Below are 12,401 nucleotides of genomic sequence, written 5' to 3' on the forward strand. Positions count from 1 at the left end.
TGCCGCAAACCTACATTCACTGAGAACCAATCACTTTCCTCTCTTCCTACACGTACACATGCCTTACATCCTCGATAAAAACTTTTCACTGCTTCTAACAACTTGTCTCCCACACCATATATTTTTAATACCTTCCACAGAGCATCTCTATCAACTCTATCATATGCCTTCTCCAGATCCGTAAATGCTACATACAAATCCATTTGCTTTTCTAAGTATTTCTCACATACATTCTTCAAAGCAAACACCTGATCCACACATCCGCTACCACTTCTGAAACCACACTGCTCTTCCCCAATCTGATGCTCTGTACATGCCTTCACCCTCTCAATCAATACCCTCCCATATAATTTACCAGGAATACTCAACAAACTTATACCTCTGTAATTTGAGCACTCACTCTTATCCCCTTTGCCTTTGTACAATGGCACTATGCACGCATTCCGCCAATCCTCAGGCACCTCACCATGAGTCATACATACATTAAATAACCTTACCAACCAGTCAACAATACAGTTTTGGAAGGAGGTAAATAAAGTGCGTAAGACTAGGGAGCAAATGGGAACTTCAGTGAAGGGGGCTAATGGGGAGGTAATAACAAGTAGTGGTGATGTGAGAAGGAGATGGAGTGAGTATTTTGAAGGTTTGTTGAATGTGTGTGATGCTAGAGTGGCAGATATAGGGTGTTTTGGTCGAGGTGGTGTGCAAAGTGAGAGGGTTAGGGAAAATGATTTGGTAAACATGAAGAGGTAGTAAAAGCTTTGCGGAAGATGAAAGCCGGCAAGGCAGCAGGTTTGGATGGTATTGCAGCGACAAAGTATAAAAAAAAAAAAAAAAAAAAAAAAAAAAAATATATATATATATATATATATATATATATTTTTTTTTTTTTTGCTTTGTTGCTGTCTCCCGCGTTTGCGAGGTAGCGCAAGGAAACAGACGAAAGAAATGGCCCAACCCACCCCCATACACATGTATATACATACGTCCACACACGCAAATATACATACCTACACAGCTTTCCATGGTTTACCCCAGACGCTTCACATGCCTTGATTCAATCCACTGACAGCACATCAACCCCGGTATACCACATCGCTCCAATTCACTCTATTCCTTGCCCTCCTTTCACCCTCCTGCATGTTCAGGCCCCGATCACACAAAATCTTTTTCACTCCATCTTTCCACCTCCAATTTGGTCTCCCTCTTCTCCTCGTTCCCTCCACCTCCGACACATATATCCTCTTGTCAATCTTTCCTCACTCATTCTCTCCATGTGACCAAACCATTTCAAAACACCCTCTTCTGCTCTCTCAACCACGCTCTTTTTATTTCCACACATCTCTCTTACCCTTACGTTACTCACTTGATCAAACCACCTCACATCACACATTGTCCTAAAACATCTCATTTCCAGCACATCCATCCTCCTGCGCACAACTCTATCCATAGTCCATGCCTCGCAACCATACAACATTGTTGGAACCACTATTCCTTCAAACATACCCATTTTTGCTTTCCGAGATAATGTTCTCGACTTCCACACATTCTTCAAGGCTCCCAGAATTTTCGCCCCCTCCCCCACCCTATGATCCACTTTCGCTTCCATGGTTCCATCCGCTGCCAGATCCACTCCCAGATATCTAAAACACTTCACTTCCTCCAGTTTTTCTCCATTCAAACTCACCTCCCAATTGACTTGACCCTCAACCCTACTGTACCTAATAACCTTGCTCTTATTCCCATTTACTCTTAACTTTCTTCTTTCACACACTTTACCAAACTCACTCACCAGCTTCTGCAGTTTCTCACATATATCCCAGGGTATATGGGAGAAAGAATACTTCCCACGCATTTTTCACGTGTCGTAGAAGGCAACTAAAGGGGATGTGAGTGGGGGGCTAGGAACCCTCCCCTCCTTGTATTTTAATTTTCTGAAATTGTCTAAATGTGTGTGAATGTAACCAAGATGAGAAAAAAGGAGAGATAGGTAGAGTGTTTGAGGAAAGGAACCTGGATGGTTTGGCTCTGAGTGCAACGAAGCTCAAGGGTAAAGGGGAAGAGTGGTTTGGGAAAATTTTGGGAGTCAAGTCAGGGGTTGGTGAGAGGACAAGAGCAAGGGAAGGAGCAGCATTACTCCTAAAACAGGAGTGGTGGGAGTATGTGATAGAGTGTAAGAAAGTAAAATCTAGATTGATATGGGTAAAACTGAAAGTGGATGGAAATAAATGGGTGATGATTGGTGCCTATGCACCTGGGCATGAGAAGAAAGATCATGAGAGGCAAGTGTTTTGGGAGCAGCTGAGTGAGTGTGTTAGTACTTTTGATGCATGAGACCGGGTTATAGTGATGGGTGATTTGAATGCAAAGGTGAGTAATGTGGCAGTTGAGGGAATAATTGGTCTACATGGACTGTTCAGTGTTGTAAATGGAAATGGTGAGGAGCTTGTAGATTTGTGTTTTGAAAAAGGACTGGTGATTGGGAATACCTGGTTTAAAAAGAGAGATACAAATAAGTATATGTATGTAAGTAGGAGAGATGGCCAGAGAGCGTTATTGGATTACATGTTAATTGATAGGCCTGTGAAAGAGAGACTTTTGGATGTTAATGTGCTGAGAGGTGCATCTGGTGGGATGTCTGATCATTATCATGTGGAGGCGAAGGTGAAGATTTGTAGAGGTTTTCAGAAGAGAAGAGAGAATGTTGGGGTGAAGAGAGTGGTGAAAGTATGTGAGCTTGGGAAGGAGACTTGTGTGAGGAAGTACCATACCAGAAGGGACTGAGTACAGAATGGAAAAAGGTGAGAGCAAAGGAGGAATTGGATATATTTAGGGAAGCAGTGATTGTTTGTGCAAAAGATGCTTGTGGCATGAGAAGCATGGGAGATGGGCAGATTAGAAAGGGTATTGAGTGGTGGGATGAAGAAGTAAGATTATTAGTAAAAGAAAAGAGAAAGGGATTTGGACGAGTTTTGCAGGGAGATAGTGCAAATGAGTGGGAGATGTATAAAAGAAAGAGGCAGGAGGTCAAGAGAAAGGTGCAAGAGGTGAAAAAGAGGGCAAATGAGAGTTGGGGTGAGAGAGTATCATTAAATTTTAGGGAGAGTAAAAAGATGTTTTGGAAGGAGGTAAATCAAGTGCGTACGAGAAGAGAACAAATGGGAACATCGGTGGAGGGGGCAAATGGGGAGGTAATAACAAGTAGTGGTGATGTGAGAAGGAGATGGAGTGAGTATTTTGAAGGTTTGTTGAATGTGTTAGATGATAGAATGGCAGATATTAGGTGTTTTGGTTGAGGTGGTGTGTGAAGTGAGAGGGTTAGGGACAATGATTTGATAAACAGAGAAGAGGTAGTAAAAGCTTTGCAGAAGATAAAAGCCGGCAAGGCAGTCGGTTTGGATGGTATTGCAGTGGAATTTATTAAAAAAGGGGGTGACTGTGTTGTTGACTGGTTGGTAAGGATATTTAATGTATGTATGACTCATGATGCGGTGCGTGAGGATTGGCAGAATGCATGCATTGTGCCATTGTACAAAGGCAAAGGGGATAAAAGTGAGTGCTCAAATTACAGAGGTATAAGTTTGTTGAGCATTCCTGGGAAATTGTATGGAAGGGTATTGATTGAGAGGGTGAAAGCATATACAGAGCATCAGATTGGGGAAGAGCAGTTTGGTTTCAGAAGTGGTAGAGAATGTGTGAATCAGATGTTTGCTTTGAAAAATGTATATGAGAAATACTTAGAAAAGCAAATGGATTTGTATGTAGCTTTTATGGATATGGAGAAGGTATATGATAGATTTGATAGAGATGCTCTGTGGAAGCACATGATAGATTTGATAGAGATGCTCTGTGGAAGGTATTAAGAATATATGGTGTGGGAGGCAAGTTGCTAGAAGCAGTGAAAAGTTTTTATCAAGGATGTAAGGCATGTGTACACGTAGGAAGAGAGGAATGTGATTGGTTCTCAGTGAATGTAGGTTTGCGGCAGGGGTGCATAATGTCTCTCTGGCTGTTTAAATTGTTTATGGATGGTGTTGGTAGGGAGATGTGAATGCAAGAGTTTTGGAGAGAGGGGCAAGTATGCAGTCTGTTGTGGATGAGAGGGCTTTAGAAGTGAGTCAGTTGTTGTTCACTGATGATACAGCGCTGGTGGCTGATTCATGTGAGAAACTGCAGAAGCTGGTGACTGAGTTTGTTAAAGTGTGTGAAAGAAGGAAGCTGAGAGTAATTGTGAATTAGAACAAGGTTATTAGGTACAGTAGGGTTAAGGGACAAGTCAATTGGGAGGTAAGTTTGAATGGAGAAAAACTGGAGGATGTGAATTGTTTTACTTATCTGGGAGTGGATTGACAGCAGATGGAACCATGGAAGCAGAAGTGAGTCACAGGGTGGGGGAGGGGCGAAAGTTCTTGGAGCATTGAAAAATGTGTGGAAGACGAGAACATTGTTTCGGAAGGCCAAAATGGGTATGTTTGAAGGAATTGTGGTTCCAATAATGTTATATGGTTGCAATGCATGGGCTATAGATAGAGTTGTGCGGAGGAGGGTGGATGTGTTGGAAATGAGATGTTTGAGGACAGTATGTGGTGTGAGGTGGTTTGGTCAATTAAGTAATGAAAGGGTAAGAGAGATGTGTGGTAATAAATAGAGTGTGGTTGAGAGAGCTGAAGATGGTCTTTTGAAATGGTGTGGTCACATGGAGAGAATGAGAGAGGAAAGATTGACCAAGATGATATATGTGTCACGAGGTGGAGGGAACGAGAAGTGGGAGACCAAATTGGAGGTGGAAGGATGGATTGAAAAAGGATTTGAGCGATCAGGGCCTGAACATGCAGGAGGATGAAAGGTGTGCAAGGAATAGAGTGAGTTGGAACGATGTGGTATACCGGGGTCGACGTGCTGTCAATGGATTGAACCAGGGCATGTGAAGCATCTGGGGTAAACCATGGAAAGTTCTGTGGGGCCTAGATGTGGAAAGGGTGCTGTGGTTTTGGTGCCTTATACATGACAGCTAGAGACTGATTGTGAATGAATGTGGCCTTTGTTGTTTTTTCCTAGCACTACCTTGCATGCATGTGGGGGGAAGGGGTTGTCATTTCATGTGTGGCTGGGTGGCGACGGGAATGAATAAGGGCAGCAAGTATGAATTACGTACATGTGTATATATGTATATGTCTGTGTATGTATATGTATGTATACGTTGAAATGTATAGGTATGTATATGTGCATGTGTGGACGTGTATGTATGTACATGTGTATGTGGGTAGGTTAGATCATTCTTTCGTCTGTTTCCTTGCACTACCTCGCTAACGTGGAAGACAGCGACAAAGTATGATGATGATAATATTAATATATATACCATAAACACTCGATTTAACAGACCCTGATATTATGGATTTTAGATTTGATTGAGAAATAATAATACAATACATTAATAATAATGTAAAGAATTAGAAAGAAAGTAGAAAAGATTTCAAATGCTGCACCATGTGCATTTCTTTGTGAAATGTGTGAGTAACAGACACAAAGTATTTTGAAATATTTTACATTTGAAGGAAAGAATATTTCAGTCATTGGATATATGTTCATTTGTAAGCATATCTGTTGTTACTATATGGGGTTATGGTACACTATATGATATTGTGACCCACTTTTAGAATGTCAAAAGTACGAAATGTTGTTCTGTGATATGTTGTTCTATGAAGATGGCTGTATCTAGAATGAGTTAGAATTGCAAGGGAAAACCAAGAATGGGCATAAGATAGCTATGAACCATGTGTCTGAGAGGAGTATTATTATGGGTAACATGAAGATATTTGTAGGGTTTGTTTACCAGGAAAATGACATGTGAGTCACCTTCCAGTAAAGTTGGTAAAAGTATATTAGATATGAATAGAACATGCTGTTGGTGCCATTTGGTAGCTACAATTTATGTTGGGCAATAGTGTATCAAAGTTAAATGCACCTGGTAGCTACATAAGAAACCAGCATGCGAGACATTGATGATTGTCTTGCCTCAAACCTTTTGTAATTTGTAGTTAGCAGTGTATATCCATGACTTTTAAATTCAACACGGTATAGTTTCACTTAAAATCTGGTAAATCCAAATTAATGTATGTTTATTTCTTTTTTCAAGGGAACGATGTTGTCTTGGGTCCACCACAACTTGTTCATTATGGTACAATGGAGAATGGTGTACCATTGGAGCAAGCCATTTCCAGGCAGCGGTTGCGACCTGGTTCAGGAATGCTAGCAGTGAAAGTAGATACAGATGGTCCAACACGTGTTTTACAGATAACAGACATCCACAGTAAGGTAAACCATAATTGTGAACTCCTTAAATATAATTTGTTTCAAGAATCAGTTCATTTTATGAGAAACTTTGCTGAAAGTTTCACCTGTGGTGTATGTCTCCAGTTCTCATCGCAGAATTCAGGTGTAGCATTTTTCACTTAAAACCCATACACTGTAGAAAATGAATACTGTACAGAATTATATAAGTAGTTCAGACTTTTAAACTCAGCATTTATATTTTGATTGAAGTTTTGTTCCAGAAATGTTAAGCAAGCACTGCTGATTGTTTTTCCTCTATTGTAATAAAACATGATATACAATAATTCTAAGACCTTCCTCATAGCTAAAGCTGTAACTATATCTGTGAAGTTGTATGTTATATGTTTGATGAAGTTTCATATTATTGACAGAACACATCACAAGTAGCCCGTACAGAGAGTGGTGACTGGGTAAGCCTTAGTGAGGAGGGAGGAACAGCAACCATCAAAAAGACAAGTGGAGGAAATCAGCACAGTAAAGATGGGTCCAGTTTGAAAGAGATACAGGTGTGTCTGTCTGTCTGTATGTCATTAATGTGTTTATATCATTCCTTATGCATATTCTGCTTTTATAATAGGATGTATCATGTTGCATACTTTCTTCACCCTTTAATGGGCAAGGGCCTCCATTCTCACCATTTATAATATCATGAGTATTCCTTGATATACTCACCCACTAAAGGGTTAACACTTCACTCAACACACATTTCACCACATTAATACAAGTATGCCTCCTTTGTTTTTGTGTAATCCTTTAAAAATTCCTTCATAGCTACAGTCTGTATTTTCACTAAAAGTTGCCATGAAATTATGTAGTCTCATTTATTGGACTTCCATGGTGTAACGGTTAGTGTTCCTGACAGTGATACATTCGCATGCCACCCAGGTACAAAAACATAGGTTCAGATCCTGATTGATTAGGGGACTTGGTTCACAGTCATTCCAGCTGTTCATCCACCCCAATGGTTTGGTCGATAAAATGGCATAAGCTAAGGTAGAGGATGTGTGGATCAGGTGTTTCTGTAGAAGAATTTATGTGAGAAATACTTAGAAAAGCAAGAGGATTTGTATGTAGCATTTATGGATTTGGAAAAGGCATATGATAGAGTTGATAGAGATGCTCTGTGGAAGGTATTAAGAATATATGGTGTGGGAGGCAAGTTGTTAGAAGCAGTGAAAAGTATTTATCGAGGATGTAAGGCATGTGTACGTGTAGGTAGAGAGGAAAGTGATTGGTTCTCAGTGAATGTTGGTTAGCAGCAGGGGTTCATGATGGCTCCATGGTTGTTTAATTTGTTTATGGATGGGATTGCTAGGGAAGTGAATGCAAGAGTTTTGGAAAGGGGCAAGTATGCAGTCTGTTGTGGATGAGAGAGCTTGGGAAGTGAGTGAGTTGTTGTTCGCTGATGATACAGCGCTGATGGCTGATTCTTGTAAGAAACTGCAGAAGCGGGTGACTGACTTTGGTAAAGTGTGTGAAAGAAGAAAGCTGAGAGTAAATGTGAATAAGAGCAAGGTTATTAGGTACAGTAGGGTTGAGGGACAAGTCACTTGGGAGGTAAGTTTGAATGGAGAAATACTGGAGGAAATGAAGTGTTTTAGATATCTGGAAGTGGATTTGACAGTGGATGGAACCATGGAAGTGGAAGTGAATCATAGGGTGGGGAAGGTGGCGAAAGTTCTGGGAGCATTGAAAAATGTGTGGAAATCGAGAACGTTATCTCAGAAAGCAAAAATGGGTATGCTTCAAGGAATAGTGGTTCCAACAATGTTGTATGGTTGTGAGGCGTGGGCTATGGATAGAGTTGTGCGCAGGAGGGTGGATGTGCTGGAAATGAGATGTTTGAGGACAATATGTGGTGTGAGGTGGTTTGATCGAGTAAGTAATGTAAGGGTAAGAGAGATGTGTGGAAATAAAAAGAGTGTGGTTGAGAGAGCAGAAGAGGGTGTTTTGAAATGGTTTGGTCACATGGAGAGAATGAGTGAGGAAAGATTGACCAAGAGGATATATGTGTCGGAGGTGGAGGGAACGAGGAGAAGTGGGAGACCAAATTGGAGGTGGAAAGATGGAGTGAAAATGATTTTGAATGATTGGGGCCTGAACATGCAGGAGGGTGAAAGGCGGGCAAGGAATAGAGTGAATTGGATCGATATGGCATACCGGGGTCGACGTGCTGTCAGTGGATTGAATCAGGGCATGTGAAGCGTCTGGGGTAAACCATGGAAAGTTGCGTGGGGCCTGGATGTGGAAAAGGAGCTGTGGTTTCGGGCATTACTGCATGACAGCTAGAGACTGAGTGTGAACGAATGGGGCCTTTGTTGTCTTTTCCTAGCGCTACCTCGCACACATGAGGGGGGAGGGGGATGTTATTCCATGTGTGGCGAGGTGGCGATGGGAATGAATAAAAGCAGTGTGAATTGTGTGCATGTGTATATATGTATGTGTATGTGTGTGTATATATATATGTGTACATTGAGATGTATAGGTATGTATATTTGCGTGTGGACGTGTATGTATATACATGTGTATGGGGGTGGGTTGGGCCATTTCTTTCGTCTGTTTCCTTGCACTACCTCACAAACGCGGGAGACAGTGACAAAGCAAAATAATAATAATAAAATATGTATATATATATATATATATGTATATATATATATATATATATATATATATATATATATATATATATATATATATATATATATATATATATATGTATATATATATCCCTGGGGATAGGGGAAAAAGGATACTTCCCATGCATTCCTCACATGTCGTAGAAGGCGACTAAAGGGGATGGGAACAAGGGGCTGGAAACCCTCCCTTCCTTGTATTTTAAATTTCTGAAAGGGGAAACAGAAGAAGTAGTCACGCGGGGAGTGCTCATCCTCCTCGAAGGCTCAGATTGGGGTGTCTGAATGTGTGTGGATGTAACCAAGATGAGAAAAAAGGAGAGATAGGTAGTATGTTTGAGGAAAGGAACCTGGATATTTTGGCTCTGAGTGAAACGAAGCTCAAGGGTAAAGGGGGAAGAGTAGTTTGGGAATGTCTTGAGAGTAAAGTCAGGGGTTAGTGAGAGGACAAGAGCAAGGGAAGGAGTTGCACTACTCCTGAAACAGGGTTGTGGGAGTATGTGATAGAGTGTAAGAAAGTAAATTCTAGATTGATATGGGTAAAACTGAAAGTGGATGGAGAGAGATGGGTGGTAATTGGTGCATATGCACCTGGGCATGAGAAGAAAGATCATGAGAGGCAAGTGTTTTGGGAGCAGCTGAGTGAGTGTTTTAGTAGTTTTGATGCACGAGACCGGGTTATAGTGATGGGTGATTTGAATGCAGAGGTGAGTAATGTGGCAGTTGAGGGAATAATTGGTGTACATGGGGTGTTCAGTGTTGTAAATGGAAATGATGAGGAGCTTGTAGATTTATGTGCTGAAAATGGACTGGCGATTGGGAATACCTGGTTTAAAAAGAGATATATACATACGTATACGTATGTAAGTAGGGGAGATGGCCAGAGAGCGTTATTGGATTACGTGTTAATTGATAGGCGTGCGAAAGAGAGACTTTTAGATGTTAATGTGCTTAGAGGTGCAACTGGAGGGATGTCTGATCATTATCTTGTGCAGGCAAAAGTGAAGATTTGTAGAGGTTTTCAGAAAAGAAGAGAGAATGTTGGAGTAAAGAGAGTGGTGAGAGTAAGTGAGCTTGGGAAGGAGACTTGTGTGAGGAAGTACCAGGAGAGAATGAGTACAAAATGGAAAAAGGTGAGAACAAAGGAGGTAAGTGGACTTGGGGAGGAATGGGATGTATTTAGGGAAGCAGTGATGGCTTGCACAAAAGATGCTTGTGGCATGAGAAGCGTGGGAGGTGGGCAGATTAGGAAGGGTAGTGAGTGGTGGGATGAAGAAGTAAGATTGTTAGTGAAAGAGAAGAGAGAGGCATTTGGACGATTTTTGCAGGGAAATAATGCAAATGAGTGGGAGATGTATAAAAGAAAGAGGCAGGAGGTCGAGAGAAACGTACAAGAGGTGAAAAAGAGGGCAAATGAGAGTTGGGGTGAGAGAATATCGTTAAATTTTTGGGAGAATAAAAAGATGTTTTGGAAGGAGGAAAATAAAGTGTGTAAGACAAGGTAACAAATGGGAACTTCAGTGAAGGGGGCTAATGGGAAGGGGATAACAAGAAGTGGTGATGTGAGAAGGAGATGGAGTGAGTATTATGAAGGTTTGTTGAATGTGTTTGATGATAGAGTGGCAGATATAGGGTGTTTTGGTCAAGGTGGTGTGCAAAGTGAGAGGGTTAGAGAGAATGATTTGGTAAACAGAGAAGAGGTAGTAAAAGCTTTGTAGAAGATGAAAGCCAGCAAGGCAGCGGGTTTGGTTGGTATTGCAGTGGAATTTATTAAAAAAGGGGATGACTGTATTGTTGACTGGTTGGTAAGGTTATTCAATGTATGTATTGTTGACTGGTTGGTAAGGTTATTTAATGTATGTATGACTCTTGGTGAAGTGCCTGAGGATTAGTTGAATGTTTGCATAGTGCCATTATACAAAGGCAAAGGGGATAAAAGTGTTATAAGTTTATATAAGTGGTATAACAGAGGTATAAGTTTGTTGAGTATTCCTGGTAAATTACATGGGAGGGTATTGATTGAGAGGGTGAAGGCATGTACGGAGCATCAGATTGGGGAAGAGCAGTGTGGTTTCAGAAGTGGTAGAGGATGTGTGGATCAGGTGGTTTCTTTGAAAAATGTGTGTGAGAAATACTTAGAAAAACCAATGGATTTGTATGTAGCATTTATGGATCTGGAGAAGGCATATAATAGAGTTGATGGTGATGCTCTGTGGAAGGTATTAAGAATATATGGAGTTGGAGGCAGGGTGTTAGAAGCAGTGAAAAGCTTTTATCGAGGATGTAAGGCGTGTGTACATGTAGGAAGAGAGGAAAGTGATTGGTTCTCAGTTAATGTAGGTTTGCGGCAGGGGTGTGTGATGTCTCCATGGTTGTTTAATTCATTTATGGATGGGATTGTTAGGGAGGTAAATGCAATAGTTTTGGAAAGAGGGGCAAGTATGCAGTCTGTTGTGGATGAGAGAGCTTGGGAAGTGAGTCAGTTGTTGTTCGCTGATGATATAGCACTGGTGGCTGATTTGTATGAGAAACTGCAGAAGCTGGTGACTAAGTTTGGTAAAGTGTGTGAAAGAAGAAAGCTGAGAGTAAATGTGAATAAGAACAAGGTTATTAGGTACAGTAGGGTTGTGGGTCAAGACAGTTGGGAGGTAAGTTTGAATGGCGAAAAACTGGAAGAAGTAAAGTGTTTTAGATATCTGGGAGTGGATTTGACAGCGGATGGAACCATGGAAGCGGAAGTGAATCATAGGGTGGGGAAGGGGGTGAAAATTCTGGGAGCCTTGAAGAATGTGTGGAAGTCAAGAACATTATCTCGGAAAGCAAAAATGGGTATGTTTGAAGGAATAGTGGTTTCAACAATGTTATATGGTTGCAAGGCGTGGGCTATAGATAGAGTTGTGCAGAGGAGGGTGGATGTGCTGGAAATGAGATGTTTGAGGACAATATATGGTGTGAGGTGGTTTGATCAAGTAAGTAATAACAGGGTAAGAGAGACATGTGGTAATAAAAAGAGTGTGGTTGAGAGAGCAGAAGAGGGTGTTTTGAAATGGTTTGGTCACATGGAGAGAATGAGTGAGGAAAGATTGACCAAGACGATATATGTGTCAGAGGTGGAGGGAACAAGGAGAAGTGGGAGGCCAAATTGGAGGTGGAAAGATGGAGTGAAGAAGATTTTGAGTGATCGGGGCCTGAACATGCGGGAGGGTGAAAGGCGTGGAAGGAATAGAGTGAATTGGAATGATATGGTATACCGGGGTCGATGTGCTGTCAATGGATTGAACCAGGGCATGTGAAGCGTCTGGGGTAAACCATGGAAAGTTGTGTGGGGCCTGGATGTGGAAAGGGAGCTGTGGTTTCGGTACATCATTACATGACAGCTAGAGACTGAGTGTGAATGAATGTGGCCTTCGTTGTCTTTTCCTAGCGCTACCTCGT

At 41.3% G+C, this 12,401-nt stretch overlaps 1 protein-coding gene across 1 annotated transcript in view; it reads left to right on the forward strand.

Moving 5' to 3' along the window:
- The window catches only part of Vps13D (vacuolar protein sorting 13D), a 772,012-nt gene that overhangs the window by 578,336 nt on the left and 181,275 nt on the right, over positions 1 to 12,401 (forward strand). Inside the window, exons 60-61 of the mRNA XM_071670877.1 lie at positions 6,137 to 6,315; positions 6,705 to 6,839. Coding sequence (XP_071526978.1) covers positions 6,137 to 6,315; positions 6,705 to 6,839 — 314 coding nt within the window. The remainder of the gene's footprint in view (positions 1 to 6,136; positions 6,316 to 6,704; positions 6,840 to 12,401) is intronic.

This window comes from Panulirus ornatus, chromosome 16 (assembly GCF_036320965.1).
Source record: "Panulirus ornatus isolate Po-2019 chromosome 16, ASM3632096v1, whole genome shotgun sequence".
In the NCBI taxonomy this organism is placed as follows: Eukaryota; Metazoa; Arthropoda; class Malacostraca; order Decapoda; family Palinuridae; genus Panulirus; species Panulirus ornatus.